This window comes from Mirounga leonina, unplaced genomic scaffold (assembly GCF_011800145.1).
Source record: "Mirounga leonina isolate KUSES-001 unplaced genomic scaffold, KU_Mleo_1.0 Mir_204, whole genome shotgun sequence".
NCBI classification, from domain to species: Eukaryota; Metazoa; Chordata; class Mammalia; order Carnivora; family Phocidae; genus Mirounga; species Mirounga leonina.
Genome location: NW_023270513.1, coordinates 7623403 through 7641212, shown reverse-complemented (window position 1 = coordinate 7641212; position 17810 = coordinate 7623403). Strand labels below are relative to the sequence as shown.

General features: G+C 37.8%; 1 protein-coding gene across 2 annotated transcripts in view; it reads right to left on the bottom strand.

Annotated features, from left to right (window-relative positions):
* The window catches only part of ATP7A (ATPase copper transporting alpha), a 158660-nt gene that overhangs the window by 92616 nt on the left and 48234 nt on the right, over positions 1-17810 (bottom strand). The window contains exon 2 of one of the 2 annotated variants that reach the window (XM_035028792.1): positions 5544-5684. In XM_035028792.1, coding sequence (XP_034884683.1) covers positions 5544-5663 — 120 coding nt within the window. In that variant the 5' untranslated portion in view covers positions 5664-5684. Of the gene's footprint in view, positions 1-5543; positions 5685-17810 lie in introns of those variants that run through there. The other variant, XM_035028793.1, reaches the window with a different exon arrangement.

Here is a 17810-nt window from a genome sequence, read left to right as displayed (position 1 = left end):
CTAATGGGACTTCAAGACAAAAAGCTTCTGCACAAGAAAGGAAACCATCAACAAAACTAAAAGGCCAGCTATGGAATAGAAGAAGATATTTGCAAGTGACATATCTGCCAAAGGATTAGTATCCAAAATATATAAAGAAGTTAAAACTCAACACACAAAAAACAAATAATCCAGTTAAGAAATGGGCAGAAGACCTGAACAGACATTTTTCCAAAGACTTAGATATGGCTAAAGGATACATGAAAAGATGCTCAACACCACTCATCATCAGGGAAATACAAATCAAAACTACAATTAGCTAACACCCCACATCTATCAGAATGGCTAGAATTAACAACACACGAAAGAACATGTGTTAATGAGGATGCAGAGAAAGGAGAACCCTCTTACACTGTTGGTGGGAATGCAAACTGGTGCAGCCACTCTGGAAACCAGTGTGAAGTTTCCTCAAAAACGTAAAAATAGAACTACCCTGGGGCGCCTGGGTGGCTCAGGTCATGATCCTGGGGTCCCAGGATTGAGCCCTGCATCAGGCTCCCTCCTCAGCAGGGAGCCTGCTTCTCCCTCTCCCTCTGCCCCCACCCCACTTGTGTGCTCTCTCTCCATAAATAAATAAAATCTTTAAAAAAAATAGAACTACCTTATAATTCAGCAATTGCACTACTAGGTATCTACCCAAAGAATACAAAAATACTAATTCGAAGGGATACATGGTCCCCAGTGTTTACAGCAGCATTATCAACAATAGCCAAATTTTGGAAAGAGCCCAAATGTCCATCCACTGATGAATGGATAAAGAAGATGTAGTATGTATATGTGTATATATACATATATATATCATGTATATATGTATATCATGTATATATGTGTATCTTTTATGTGTACATACATATATGTGTGTATATATGTATGCATACATATATACACAAAATGGAATAAAAAGAATGAAATCTTGCCATTTGCAATGACGTGGATGGAGCTACAGAGTATTATGCTAAACGAAATAAGTCAAAGAAAGACAAATACCATATGATTTCACTCATATGCCGAATTTAAGAAACAAAACAAGCATGGGGAAGAAAAGAGGAAAACCAAGAAACAGACTCTTAACTATAGAGAAGAAACTGATGGTTACCAGAGGGGGGTGGGTTAAATAGGTGACAGGGATTAATGAGGGCACTTGTGATGAGCACTGGGTGTTGTATGTAAGTGCTGAATCACTAAATTGTACACATGAAACTAATATTATACTATATGTTACCTAACTGGAATTTAAATAAAAACTTAATTTGAAAAAACAGAATGAGGGGCACCTGGGTGGCTCAGTCTGTTAAGCATCTGACTCTTGGTTTTCAGCTCAGGTCATGGTCTCATGTGCCATGGGATCAAGCCCCATGTTGGGCTCCGTGCTCAGCTGGGAGTATGCTTGAAGAGTCTCTCCCTCTGCCCCTCCCCCCCACTCATGCACACATACTCTCTCTAGCTCTCTCTCTCTAAAATAAATAAAGGACGCCTGGTTGGCTTAGTTGGTTAAGTGTCTGCCTTTATTCAGCTCAAGTCATGATCCCAGGGTCCTGGGATCGAGTACCACGTCGAGCTCCCTGCTCAGCAGGGAGTCTGCTTCTCCCTCTACCCACCCCCCCCACCGCTTGTGATCTCTCTCTCTCTCATTCTCTCTCTCAAATAAATAAAATCTTTAATAAATAAATAAATAAATTATAAATAAATAAAATCTTTTTTTTTTTAAAGATTTTATTTATTTATTCATGAGAGACAGAGAGAGAGAGAGAGAGAAGCAGAGGGAGAAGCAGGCTCCCAAGGAGCAGGGAGCCCGATGCGGGACTCGATCCCAGGACCCTGGGATCATGACCTGAGCCAAAGGCAGACGCTTAACCGTCTGAGCCACCCAGGCGCCCCTAAATAAAATCTTTTAAAAAATTGAATGAAACAACAAGCCACAGTCCAAATAAAATATTTGCAAAACACTTATCTAAAAGATTTATATTTGGAATATATAAAAATAATCAAAATTGAATAAGGAAACAAAAAAAAAAAGCTAAAAATTTGACAAAAGTTTTTACAGACATTTGACCAAAGAAGTTATACAAATGCCTAACAACCACATGAAATGCTCAACATCATTAGCCATTAAGGAAATGACAATTAGTATGATACCACTACACACCCACTAGAATGTCTAAAAAGACAGATAATACCAAGTGCTGGAGAGAATCTGGAAAAAGCAGAACCCACAAACATTGCTGGTGAAGATAAAATAGTACAGTCACTGTGGTAAATGATTTGCCAACACCTCAACAAATGATACATACACTTACCATATGATGGAACAAATTCAATCCTAGGAATCTTCCCAAGAGAAAACTTATGTCCAAACAAAGACTCCTATGCGAACACTCAGAGCATTGTTTTACATAATCACAAAAAAGTGACAACAATCCAAAATGTCTCCCAATGAGTGAATGGGCAAATTGTAGCACATCCAAACAACAGAATACCCCTCATCAATAAAAAGGAAAGAACCAGTGATACAAACAACAACATAAGTAGATTTCAAATGCATAATGCTAAGTGAAGGAAGCTAGACTCAAAAGGCTGTATGATTCCATTTATATGGCAGTTTTTAAAAAGTAAAATTTAGGGATGCTCTGTGGCTCTGTTGGTTAAGCATCTGCCTTTGACTCAGGTCATGATCCCAGGGTCTGGGAATCAAGTCCCACATCGGGCTCCTTGCTCAGTGGGGAGCCTGCTTCTCCCTCTGCTTATGCTCACTATCTCTCTCTCTCTCTCTGACAAATGAATAAATAAAATCTTTTAAAAAAATTAAAAAAGTAAAATGTATAGGGACAAAAAATAAATCAGTGTTTATGAGGGGCTAAAAGTAAGGAGGAAGGGGCGCCTGGGTGGCTCAGATGGTTAAGCATCTGCCTTCGGCTCAGGTCATGATCCCGGGGTCCTGGGATCGAGTCCCGCATCGGGCTCCCTGCTAGGCGGGGAGCCTGCTTCTTCCTCTGCCTCTGCCTCTCTCTCTCTCTGACTCTCATGAATAAATAAATAAAACATTTTAAAATAAATAAATAAATAAATAATAAAAGTAAGGAGGAAGGATGACTTCAAAGTAGGGTTACCAGATTTAGCAAATAAAAATACAAGACACCCAGGGGCATTGGGCTGGCTCAGTCGTTAGAGCATGCAGCTCTTGATCTTGGGGTCATGAGTTCAAGCCCCATATTGAGCACAGAGTTCACTTAAAAAAAATAAAATAAAACATAAATTTAAAAAAATTAATTAAAAAAACACAAGACACCGAGTTAAATTTAAATTTCAGATAAATAACAAATAATTTTTAGTGTAAGCATATCTCATGCAATATAATAGTTCTCAAACTGTGGTCCCAGGGCCAGCACCATTAGAGTTAACTGGACATTTGTTAGAAATGCAAACTCTCAGGCCCCATCAGCCCTACTAAAACAGAAACTCTGAGGGTAGGACCCAGAAATTTATGTTTTAGCACATCCTCCAGGTGATTCTCATGTTGTGGTTTGAGAACCACTGCTCACTATACCTGTCACTGGCAAACAAAAACAAAACAAAAGAAGCTAATATGAAGACAAAGGGGCACATGAGTCTATTCAATAAATCAATTCACCATCATCAAATACTAACTGAACAGCCAAAGGGTGTATAGTAGGTTCTCTGAGAAGGGACTACAGCAGTGAACCTCAACTGAGGGTATTTCTGCCCACAGAGGACATTTGGCAATGCCTGGAGACACTTCATTGTCACAAGTACAAGAAAAGGCTATTGGCATCCAGTGGGTAGAGGCCAGGGGTGTGCTAAACATCCTACAAAGCACAGAGCAGCCCTCACACAATAAAAAATTATCCAGCCCAAAATGTCAATAGTGCTGAGATTGAGGAAGCTGGATTATAGGGTAAAGATTAATCAAAACATTTTTTACCCCAAAGGCTTTAAAATCAAAGACATTTTTAACAACATGAAAATAAAAAGTTTTAAAAAGTAATGACAAATAAAACATAACTCAAGGTTTTTCATACTAAAAAATACTAGAATTATTCTGAGAAGAACTTATAGAGACTAGCCATACAAAGCTAATACATCAATTAGGTGGTAAGAGGCACCTTTATGATGATTAATTTTTTCAGAACTTACGTGAGAGAATAATTCAGAGACGACCAGTTTCAGAACCATATGCAAATTAAAATGCATCTGTAGACACTATATGACCAGAATATACACTGGCCCAGGAATCATGGAATGTGAGTTCTAGTTTTGCTTTGGTAATAGGTAGCTGTGTAATTTAGCACAAGTCACTTCATTACTCTAAGCTTCCATTTGCTAATCTGTAAAATCAGGAGGTTAGAATCTTGAAGTCACATATAAGACCCACTGTAGCTTTAATATATGTCTATGTCAAAAAATGAACATGGGAAACATTCAAAAAAATTTTATAAGATATGAGGGGGGATGGCATCATTATATTCCCTGTAGGGTAGCCTTGTATTGACTTCGGGACTTTCAGTTCTTGTGTTTAGAAGGTGTGAAACAAAGCCGTTTAGCTTATTTATTTATAATAGTTACATTAACAATTCAGGTTCATTACAGACAAATTAGAATATATATATAAACCACTCTTTCATCAAGTAACATTCTGAGATGAATTATAGCACAAATGTGTTAAGATGGTCTGACAATAGTCAATTTTATTTTTGCAATTAAAAATTGAAATGAAGGGGCGCCTGGGTGGCACAGTCGGTTAAGCATCCAACTCTTGGTTTTGGCTCAGGTCATGATCATGGGGTTCTGTGTTCAGTGCAGAGTCTGCCTAGGTTTCTCTCTCCCTCTCCCCACCCTACCTCCCACTCTCTCTCTAAAGTAAATAAATAAATCTTTTTTAAAGAAACTGAAGTGAAAGGGGAGCTTGACTGACTCAGTTGGTAGAGCATGTGACTCTTGATCTCGGGGTTGTGAGTTCAAGTCCCATGTTGGGTGTATAGATTACTTAAATAAATATATATATATTTTTTTAACTAGAAACATTTAAAAAATTGAAGTGAAAAAGCTTAGAAAATTACTGTTAGACCTTGTATGCATGTGCATAAGGAAGATTACATTATTATTTCACATAATAATTGTCATGCTATATAAGAGAAGAAAGCCCACAACCCTTCTCTGAAAACATATATTTTAGTTCAGTATGAAATTAAGAGTAATAAAAAGTATATTTACATCTATATACTTATAAAACATAAATCTATAAATATGCAACCATAATAATGTCAAGATTTTGACAATATTGTCTTCAGATTTTTTTAAGTTGAAAAATATATATAATTTCTTATTTTTTATAAAAAGAAAAGTTAAAGGGGCAAAGAAAATATATCAATCTTATCAGTCTTCATTGCCAAATGTGTCAGTGTATCTGCTTCTATCTCAGTGTTAAAAGTAATTTTCTAGAATTCCAGTCAACATTTGACTTCACTGATTTCCAAAGACTAACTTACTTTAATATGATGTACGCCATTCAGTTTTCCAATCCGCTGCTCAATGGTCCAAACACAGGAATTACATGTCATCCCCTCAACAGAGATGGTGACCGAATCCACACCCATACTTCGATCCATCTTGATTTCTTCTTTACATTCCTATTAGAAACAATGAACTCACTAATTTCAGCAATGGAAATAATCCTTCCTCAACTTTCCCCCACCTTCTCAACTGAAAATATTGTACTAATAAAATATCATCAGCATTCTTTCCTCTCATCTCATTTTACTCTCACCTCAGGGCCACTGCTTTAGCTATTCCCTTGGAATAGACTTTCTTCTTCCAGATACCTGCTTAGTTAACTTCTTCATCTTTTAAGCCTTTACTCAAATCTAATCCCCTTAATGAGTTTTACACTGACGACCCTGCTTAAAATTGCAATCCACATCCCTTCCACACACATACACTCTGATTCCCCTTACATCTGCTGTATTTTGTCTTTTTTTCATAGAACTTATTATCTTCTAATATACTCCATAATTTACTTACTATGTTTATTGCTTATTATCTGTTTTCCTGTGGTGGTTTTAAAATGTGCTCACAAATTCTTCATTACTCCTTCTTTCAAGAGGTGGAATTTGGGGCACCTGGGTGGCTCAGTCGGTTAAGCAACTGCCTTCGGCTCAGGTCATGATCTCAGGGTCCTGGGATCAAGCCCCACATCGGGCTCTCTACTTAGCAGGGAGTCTCCTTCTCCCTCTCCCTCTGCTCATGTTCTCTCTCTCACACTTGCTCACTCTCTCTCTCAAATAAATAAATGAAATCTTAAAAAATAAAGAGGTGGAATTTAGCTCCTTTCCCTTGAGTGTGGCCTGTGCTCAGTGACTTGCTTCCAAACAGAATATGGTGGAATATAAAGTATGACTCATAAAAGGCAGGCACTATGGGTGGCGGGAGTCACTGTGGATTCCTCCTTGTCCTTTCTCTTGTCCACATCATAAGGACACTCAAGCAGCCTTAGGGAGAGGTTCATGTGGCAAGAATTTGAGGCCTCCTGCCAACAGCCAAGTGAGTGAACCATCTTAGAAGCTGATATTCAGACTTAAGCCTTTAGATGCCTGAAGCTCCAGACAACATACTGAGTACAACCTCATGAGATATCCTGAGCCAGAATCACCCAGCAAAACCACTCCCAAATTCATGACTCACAAAAACTTTAAGACAATAAATGTTTGTTGTTTCAAGCCACTAAATTTTTAGGTAATTTGTTACACTGCAACAATTAACTAATATGTGTCCCACTGGAATGAAAATTCTATGAAGACAAGAATCTTTTTTTTCCCACTGCTATTAGTTTGAACCACATGAAACTGCCATTGTTGCATATCAAAATAGTCGAATACTGCCAATTTCATATAGATCAACCTAATATGTCCCATGGAAACAGTGGTTTCCTCTAGTGAGAGGAACTAAGTGGTTAGGGGATAAAGGTGGAAAAAAGAATGTTCAGTATATAACCTTTTGCACCTCTTTTTAAAGTTGAGATATAATTGACATAACATGATGTAAGTTTAAGGTGTACAATGTGTTCTTTTGATACATACATATATACATATCTATATATCTATATCTATATATATGTATAGCAATAGGATTACCACCATTAGCTAACACCTCTATCACATCACTTAACTATCATTTCTTTTTTATGTGTGGTGATAACAATTAAGATCTAGTCTCCTCTGTATCTTTTAAATTTTGTACCGTGAGGATATATTATCTTTTCAAACACACACACAAGCACACACAAAAAAAGCACAGTGGACCTGAAATAATAGAAAACGATAATAGGCAAGGGAGTTTATAGTTGAGGCATTCTGAGAACCTTGGTCTTATCTGGAATATATAGAAAGAGATAAACCTTAGATTTTGTTAAGAATACATGTTAAGGGGTTCCTGGGTGGCTCAGTCGTTAAGCGTCTGCCTTCGGCTCAGGTCATGATCCCAGAGTTCTGGGATCAAGCCCCGCATCAGGCTCCCTGTTCAGCGGGAAGCCTGCTTCTCCCTCTCCCACTCCCCCTGCTTGTGTTCCTGCTCTCGCTATCTCTTTCTCTGTGTCAACTAAATAAAATTTAAAAAAAAGAATACATGTTAAAAATTTTAAGGTAACTAGTAGGAGACTAGAAATAGAATATAAAGCTTCCAAAACAGTAGAGGGAGAAAGAGAATAAATAAAATTAAACTAAGCCAGTAGACAGCAAGAAAGATACATGAAAATTACAAGAAAAGAAACAACTAAGAACGTATTTCTTTTTTTTTTAAGATTTTTTTTTTTTTATTTGACAGAGAGAGACACAGCAAGAGAGGGAACAGAAGCAGGGGGAGTGGGAGAGGGAGAAGCAGGCTTCCTGCTTAGCAGGGAGCCCCATGCGGGGCTCGATCCCAGGACCCTGAGATCATGACCTGAGCCGAAGGCAGACGCGTAACGACTGAGCCACCCAGGCGCCCCTAAGAACGTATTTCTATAAAACTCTTTTCTTTAAAGGGTAATATGAAATGATTATGATAAAAGCAGCACTAGATTCAGGCTTAAGAAATTATTCAGGAAAAAAGAGACTTCCCAGTGTAGATCTGAGGGCCTCTTTTAGAGCACCATAGATTATTCCTGTTTAGGTAAATTAGACGGTGTTAATTAGAAAATGTTTAATTATGTAATAAAAATTTTATTTGGAAGAATATATTAGCTCAATGTAAAGAACTTGCAAACTGTACAGATTTGCAAAAAAAAATCTTTTGCAAAGATCACAAATTATGTAGAAAGTACCATTTTGTATAAGAGGAAGAAGAGAAATACTTAAGTAAAACTGTTACACAAACCAGTGATGAGCAGGAAATAACCAGTTCTTATGAAGATGCTATCACCTAAAATTGAAGTACAAGTAAAAACACAAGTCTTAGGTCCAATAAAATTAATCCAGTATTCATTAGGTGGTCTCCATGTCCTTGGATAAAGATCCTGTTGTGTGGCCATAATCAAAAATTAGAGACACCAAAGTGTTTCTCTTAGACTTGTCAAAATTAACAATGGCCAACCACAGAACTCAAAAGGGGGTTTACAAATACCATGATTTACACTGACTCCGTTTTGCCCCAAAAGTCATTCCTTTTAAAAATGCTAAACTACAAGAGGGAAATTTTTCAAAAAATCAAAACACTATGTAAAAAAATATCTCTAGAAGGACTCACAAATAATCAGTAACATTAGTCACCTCCATAGAGGGAAAGAGACTGGGTGGTTGGAAGGGACGCTTTTGCATTTTGAATTATGCAAATATAAAGCCAATTCAAAATAAATAAAATTTATGAAAAACTACTTAAACTAAAATATTTCTTTGCAATAAATTTATTCCAAGTGGTATAAAAACAATTACTACATCATCTTAGCTTTGTTAAGCTCAGAGAAACAAACAGAAACTGCTGCTGAACTTCATCCTCCGCTCCTAACAAAGCAAGGAAGTGGATTCTTCTTACTTTGACTGATATCGCTGGAGCTTTGAACTGGACCACCAGTATAATTTCCAAATATCTAAAACCACAGAATTTCCTTGGGGATAACTTGTTTTCAAATGTTAATTGGTTTTTAGCACCTATTTTTCATTATATATATATTCTTTTTTGAGATATAATTCACACACTATAAAATTCACTCTAAGACATACAATTCAGTATTTTTTAGTAATATTCACAAGGATACACAACCATAATGACTATGTAATTGCAGAACATTTTCATTACCCCCAAAAGAAACTCCATACCCATCAGCAGTCACTCCTCGGTCCCCTTACAGCTACTGGCAAAAATGAATCTACTTCCTATCTCTATGGATTTGCCCATCCTGGTAATTTCATAAAAATGGATTCATTTAATATGTGGTTCTTTGTATCTGAAACTCTTTCACTTAGCATAATATTTTTAAGGTTTAACAATGTGTGGAATGGGGGCACCTGGGTGGCTCAGTCGTTAAGCGTCTGCCTTTGGCTCAGGTCATGATCCCAGCATCCTGGGATTGAGCCCCATGTCAGGCTCCCTGCTCCGCGGCAAGCCCTGCCTCTCCCTCTCCCACTCCCCCTGCTTGTGTTCCCTCTCTCACTGTGTCTCTCTCTGTCAAATAAATAAATAAAATCTTTAAAAAAAAAAAAACCAACAATGTGTGGAATGTATCTGTACTTCATTTTTTTCACTTTCTTGATGGCATCCTTTGAAACAGAAAAAACTTAATTTTTATGAAGCCAAATTTATCAGTTTTTTTCTTTTGTAGCTTGTGCTTTTGGTGTCCTATATAAGAAACCACTGCCACACTGAAAGCCATGACTATTTCCTTCTGTGTTCTAAGAGTTTGGTAGTTTCACCCTTATATTTAGGTCTTTAAATCCATTTTGAGTTAATTGTTGTACATGGTGTGCAGTAGGGATCCAAGTTACATTATTTTACATGTGGATGTCAGGTTCTCCCAGCACCATTTTTAAATCTGCTTTACTGAAATACAGTTTGCATATAATTCACACATTTAAGGTGTAGAATTCAATAGGCATTACATTCACAGATATGTGCAACCATCACCACAATTTTAGAATATTTCTGTCACCTCAAAAAGAAGCCTGATACCCTTTAGCTATCACCCTCCCACCTCCTAAGCCCCCCACCCCCACTGCCAGGCAACCATTAATCTTTGTGTCTGTATAGATTTTTCTCTTTTGGACATTTCATATGAATGAAATCATATAACATATAATATGTGGTCTTTTGTGACTGGCTTCTTTCACTTAGCATAATGTTTTCAAGGTTCATCCATGTTGTAGCATGTGTCAGTACTTCATTTTTTTTTTTAATTTTTTATTTTTTATTAGAGAGAGAGAGTACCAGCAGGGGGAGCAGCAGACAGAGGGAAAGGGAAAAGCAGGCTCCCCGCCCAGCAGGGAGCCCGATGCAGGGCTTGATCCCAGGACCCCTGGACCACGACCCGAGCCAAAGACAGACACTCAACCATCTGAGCCACCCAGGCGCCCCTATTCCTTTTTATGGCTGAATTATATTCCACGGTATGGATATACCACATTTTGTTTATCCATTCATCAGTTGACATTTAGGTTGCCCCCATCTTTTGGTTACTAAGCATAAGGTTGCTATAAATATTTATGTACAAATTTTTGTGTTTTCATTTTTCTTGGGTAATACTTGAGTGGAATTGCTGGGTCCTATAACTCGATGTTTTAATTGAGGAACTGCCACAGTTTTCCAAAGCAGCTATGCCATTTTACATTCCTACTAGCAGCATATGAGGGTTCTAATTTCTCCACCTCCTCACCAACACTTGTTATTATCTGATTTTTTTAAATTTTAGCCAGTCTAGTAAATGTTAAGTTGTATCTCATTGTGGTTTTGATTTGCATTTCCCTGATTACTAGTGATGTTGAAAATCTTTTCATGTGCTTATTGGCTATTTGTATACCTTTTTTGGAAAAATGTCTATGTGAGGTCTTTACCCATTTTTTAAAAGATTTTATTTATTTGAGAGGGAGAGAGCATGCACAAGCAGGGGGAGCAGCAGAGGAAGAGGGAGAAGCAGGTTCCCTGATGAGCAGGGAGCCCCACATGGGGCTCAATCCAAGGACCCCGGGATCATGACCTGAGCTGAAGGCAGACATGTAACCAACTGAGCCACCCAGGCACTCCCTTTTTTTCCTTTACCCATTTTTTAATTGGGCTTTTTGTTGAGTTACAGGATTTATTTTTATATCCTGGATATTAATCTCTAATCACATATATGATTTCCAAATATTTTCCCCTATTCTGTGGGTTATCTTTCCACAATCTTGATAGAGTCCTTTGGTGCCCAAAAGTTTTTAATTTTGATGAAGTCCAGTGTATCCATTTTGTTGTTGTTGCCTCTAGTCAATTTTTTAAATTGAGATATAACATATATAGCATTATATTAGTTTTAGGTGTACAACAAAATGATTTGATACATGTATACATTGTGAAATGAATACCACCATAAGTTTATTTAACATCAATCACCACGCAGTTAAATTTTTTTCTTATGGTAAGAACTTTTATGATCTACTCTCTTAGCAACTTTCAAATATACAATGCAGTACTGTTAACTATAGTCACCATTGCTGTACATTATATCCCCAGAACTTCTTTTTTAAAAGGTTTTTTTTATTTTATTATGTTAATCACCATACATCATTAATTTTTGATGTAGTGTTCCATGATTCACCCAGTGCTGCATTCAATACGTGCCCTCTTTAATACCTATCACCAGGCAAACCCATCCCCCACCCCCCTCCCCTCTAGAACCCTCAGTTTGTTTTTCAGAGTCCATCGTCTCTCATGGCTCGTCTCCCCCTCCGATTTCCCCCCTTCATTTTTCCCTTCCTATTATCTTCTTTTTTTAACATATAATGTATTATTTGTTTCAGAGGTACAAGTCTGTGATTCAACAGTCTTACACAATTCACAGCACTCACCATAGCACATACCCTCCCCCATGTCTATCATCACCCAGGCACCCCATCCCTCCCACCCCCCACCACTCCAGCAACCCTCAGTTTGTTTCCTGAGATTAAGAATTCCTCATATCGGGCACCTGGGTGGCTCAGTTGGTTAAGCAACTGCCTTCAGCTCAGGTCATGATCCCAGGGTCCTGGGATCGAGTCCCACATCAGGCTCCCCCTGCTCTGCGGGGAGCCTGCTTCTCCCTCCGCCTCTGCATGCCACTCCCCTGCTTGTGCTCTTTCTCTCTGTCAAATAAATAAATAAAATCTTTTAAAAAAAAGAATTCCTCGGGGTGCCTGGGTGGCTCAGTCGGTTAAGCAGCTGCCTTCGGCTCAGGTCGTGATCCCAGGGTCCCGGGATTGAGCCCCGCATCGGGCTCCCTGCTCAGCATGGAGCCTGCTTCCCCCTCTCCCTCTGCCTGCCTCTCTGCCTACTTGTTCTATCTCTCTGTCAAACAAATAAATAAAATCTTAAAAAAAAAAAAGAATTCCTCATATCAGTGAGATCATATGATACATGTCTTTCCCTGATTGACTTATTTCACCCAGCATAACACCCTCCACTTCCATCCATGTCGTTGCAAATGGCAAGATTTCGTGGGTTTTTTGATGGCTGCATAATATTCCATTATATATATGTATATGTGTGTGTGTGTGTATATATATATATATATATATATATATATACACATATATATACACCCCACATCTTCTTTATCCATTCATCTGTTGATGGCCATCTTGGCTCTTTCCATAGTTTGGCTATTGTGGACATTGCTGCTATAAACATTGGGGTGCATGTACCCCTTCGGATCACTACATTTGTATCTTTGGGGTAAATACCCAGTAGTGCAATTGCTTATCCCCAGAACTTTTAACTGGATGTTTATGCCTTTTGACCACCTTCACCCATTTAACCCATCTCCAACACCCACCTCTGGCAACCCACCAATCTGTTCTCTGTATCTATGAGTTTGGTTTTTTCAGATTCCACATATAAGAGAGCTCATACAGTATCTGCCTTTCTCTGGCTTACTTCACTTAGCATAATGCCCTCAATCCATATTGTTGCAAGTGACAGAATTTCCTTATTTTTAATGGCTGAATAATGTATGTATATATACACCATATTTTCTTTATCCATTCAACCATCGATGGACACTTAGGTTTTTTCCATACCTTAGCTATTGTAAATAACGCAGCAATGAATATGGGGTGCAGATATCTTTGAGACAGTGATTTCATTTCTTCTGGATAAATGCCCAGAAGTGGAAATGCTGGATAATATGGTAATTCTATTTTTAATTTTCTGAGGCACCTTTATACTATTTTCTTTTTTTTTTTTAAGATTTTATTTATTTATTTAATAAAGAGAGACCAGCAAGAGAGGGAACACAAGCAGGGGGAGGGGGAGAGGGAGAAGCAGGCTCCCCATGGAGCAGGGAGCCCGATGCGGGGCTAGATCCCAGGACCCTGGGATCATGACCCGAGCCGAAGGCAGACGCTTAACGACTGAGCCACCCAGGTGCCCCTATACTATTTTCTATATATTCATTTTTAAAATGGAAAAGCTGAAAAAGGGGTACCTGGGTGGCTCAGTTGGTTAAGCATCTGACTCTTGGGGCGCTTGGGTGGCTCAAACGATTAAGCATCTGCCTTCGACTCAGGCCATGATCCCCGGGGCCTGGGATCAAGCCCCATGTCGGGCTCCCTTCTCAGTACAGAATCTGCTTATCCCTCTCCCTCTGCCATTCCCTCTGCTTGTGCTCTCTGGCTCTATCTGTCAAATAAATAAAATCTTTTTTTAAAAAAAGCATCTGACTCTTGATTTCGGCTCAGGTCATGATCTCAGGGTCATGAGATCAAGCCCTGCTTCGGGCTCCATGCTTAGTGGGGAGTCTGTTTGAGATTCTCTTTCTTCTCCTCCCTCTCTGTCTTCCCCTCCCTCTCTGTCTCCCCCTCCCCCCACCTGCAAGTGCATGCCCTCTCTCTCTAAAAATAAATAAATCTTTTTTTAAAAAAAAAGAAAAATTCATCACTAAGCCCATGATTCTGTCTTAATTTCATTCAACTTGCATTAATTATGGAATAATTATAATTTATAGTGTGACTTTATCTGAAATTGATTCATAATTATTAGTTTGTATTAACTTTATTTATTTTTTTATCTTTATTTTTATTGAAGTATGGTTAACACACAATGTTACATTAGTTTCAGGTATACGACATAGTGATTTGATAGGTCTATACATTACGCTATGCTCACCACAAGTGTAGCTACCATTTGTCACCATACGCTATTACAATACCATTGACTGTATTCCCTATACTGTACCTTTTACCACTATGACTTACTCATTCCATAACTGGAAGCCTTGTGTTACTTACTTTTATTTTTTGTAAGTTTATTTCTTTTATTTTTCTAATCTTTACACCCAACATGGGGATCGAACTCACGACCCTAAAATCACGGGTCACATGCTCTACTGACTGAGCCAACCAGGCACCTCCATGTTATTTACTTTTAAAGTTATAGCTAAAGCTATTACAAATGCAGTAGTTAACAATTCAGGTGTGTCCACTACTACTTCTTATGAAACCAGTATTAAATTATTACCCATTTTTACATAGACTTACAATATTTATTCAATGTAAGGGAATACATTTTGTCCAATTTTTGTTTTTTAATGACCTGAAGCAGCCTTTATTCATCAAAAAAAATCATGATCTCTAATGAAGCACACTGCCAAAGATTTTCACACTCTGATAATCTATGATTTACAATCTACATGTAAAAATAAATTGTCACTGCCTTATGAAACTCTATCTTCCTTCCTCTAGTCAGAGCAGCTGCTGCCAATAGGACAAAATCTGAATCTTTGAATGAAGGATAAGTGAAATAAGGGAGGAAGTAGGAGATCTGAATTAGTTTAGAGGAGCTAGAACTAGCTACTGCAGATCAAAAAATAATTCTCCATATGCCTGAATTTACTATCATGAATATTCAAGATTTAGAAATTATATTAATACATATATTCCCTTTTTCCCCAAACTTTCATTATGAAAAATTTCAACCACACATAGAAGATGTAATAGTACAATGAACATCTGTATATCCTCTGCACAAATTCAACAATGGTTAACATTTTGCTATATTTGCCTTATTTTTTCTAAATTATTTGAATGTAAGTTTTAGAAATCATAATACTCCATCATGCATTTTCAAAGAATAAGAACTCCTGCATAACCACACTATTATTATCAAAGCTAAGAGAATTAATGATTGCACATCATCTAATACAAATTGTCTATTTAAATTTTCCCAAATGTCCCAAGAACATCTTTTACAGCTTTTATTTTTCCCAAATCAGGATCCGGGCAAAGTTCAAACACTGAATTTGATTGTGTTTCTTTTAGTCTCATTTAATCTAAAACAGCCCCTCCCCTATCTCTTCCCCTTCCCCCCTCCCCCACCGTGAAGTGACTTTTTGAAGAATCCAGGTCAGCTGCCTTAAGAGACACTGTATCCTCTTTTTAAAATACAAACTCCAATTTGATAGTTTAAGGGACTCATATCTAGTATTATACCTCCTAATACCTATGAAGCCCAGATGGGACAGGAAAGGCAGGTAATTGTGAACAAATGATACCTTGGATGAAGGGAACTCATGGGCCCAGGTGGAAAGTCCAAAGGTGAGGTACTTAAGGCCAACATAAAGGCAGCAAGGGCTGGGGAGAAGGTCACTCTCCTTAGTAGTAATGGGTATAAAAAGGGAAGTAGAGTAACGTCTAAAACAAACAGATCCTATCAAAATGTTGTCTATGGTCAGTTCTCCCCCTTAAAAAGGAAACTCTTTCTCTTTCCTCTTAAAATACATGGATGCCTGCCTCTAGGACAGAACATTCAGACTTAGTACTATATAACTCAGATATGTTGTGGGTCAGAGAGGGCTTTTGAAGGTTGATCTAGGCACACTACCAAAACTGACTAAATTGTTTTATGGGAAAATGTCAAGTTCAAACAACAGAATTGGTAACAAACTTTTGGACTATAATATTATAGTCATTCAGCAGATGAAGGCTAGTTTATCTGGTTATTTAGAAATGTAAAAACGAAATACAGTTTTCTTATGGGGTATGTCCCAGACCAAAGTACTGGAGCATTTCTCAGGCTTACTGAGGAACTGAGAGAGACTAAGCAGAAAGGCACTTTTAAAATAACTGGATAATTCACCTGGAAGTATGTATTGGAGAAGAAGGAATTTCTGAGCACAAATGAAAATTACATTAATACAGCCACATTTCTGGCTAAATCCTAATTTAAGCATGTTAATTCATCTATGTATAATATATATTTCCTCCTACCTTCATAATTCACCTGCATTTTTTCTTCAAAACTCTACTTAAATTGGCCTTTACACACACAAGCTCAGAAGAATTCCATCTCCCTCATACTACTCCTATATATACAACTCTAATTGATTTTGTAACATATGCTACGCCCATCTTTTGAATTTTAAATGTCTCAATGATAGGTACAAAGTCAGGAACATCTTTTGTAACCTCCCATTGTATTTAGCAAAATGACTCAGAAAACAGTAAGAGCATAAACAATTTCATATGGTATAGTAAAACAGGCTTCTGGGAGATCACAATATCAAAGAACAAATCTGGCATGCAGCTATTAGGAATGAAGTAACTCTGAGAACAACAGCATCCAACAATACTGAGGGAAATAACTTCTGGTTATTAAAGTATTTTGAGCCACTCCCTAAACACACATGATAATCGCCATTAGTAATAACATTTCCTAAGAGGAAGAACAGCATTATGACTAGATCATCATGTCATGATGAGTTGAGTACTGAATGAGTTGAGTACAAACATGACACATATATATGAAGTCTGCTCAAAACCACTCTTACAGCTGATCACAGAAGCTCAAATATTATTTTTTAATCCCCCTAAAATAATTAGTGTTCATAATTTTGGAAAGGTTTCTGGATTACTAAATTGTAATTAAGATAATGCAAATCAAAACCACAATTAATATCATTTACACCCATCAGGTAGATAAAAATGTCAAAATCTGGCAATAACATGTGTCAATGAGGATGTGGAGCAATAGGATCTTTCCTATTCAGCTGGTGAGAGTATAAATTAGTACAACAATTAGGGAACCTGTTTGGCGATACCTGGTAGAGTTGAAGAAATGCATATACTAGAACTTAACATTTTCACTCCTAGGCATATCACCCTACGCAAAGTCTCACACACGTGCAGAGGAAGCATGAACAAGAATGCTCATTGCAACAGTGTTCCTAATAATTAAAACTTTGGAAATAACCTAAATGCCTATCAACCAGAAAATGGAAAAACATGTGGTGGTATTATATATATATAGTGGAGAATGATACAGTAGTTAAAATTAATGAACTAAAATAATGATTCTCACTGGGAGGAGGGGAGATTTTACCACCAAAAGGACATCTGGCAAAGTCTGGAAACTTTGGTTATAACTGGGAGGTAGGGGGAGGTGCTACTGGCATCTAGTGGGTAGAGCCCAAGGATACCACTAAACATCCTTAATGGACAAGAAATCCATTCACAGGTGTGCCTGGGTGGCTCAGTCAGTTGGGCATCTGACTTGATTTCTGTTCAGGTAATGATCTCAGGGTTGTGAGATAGAGCCCTGTATGCGGCTCCACACTCAGCGGGAAGTTT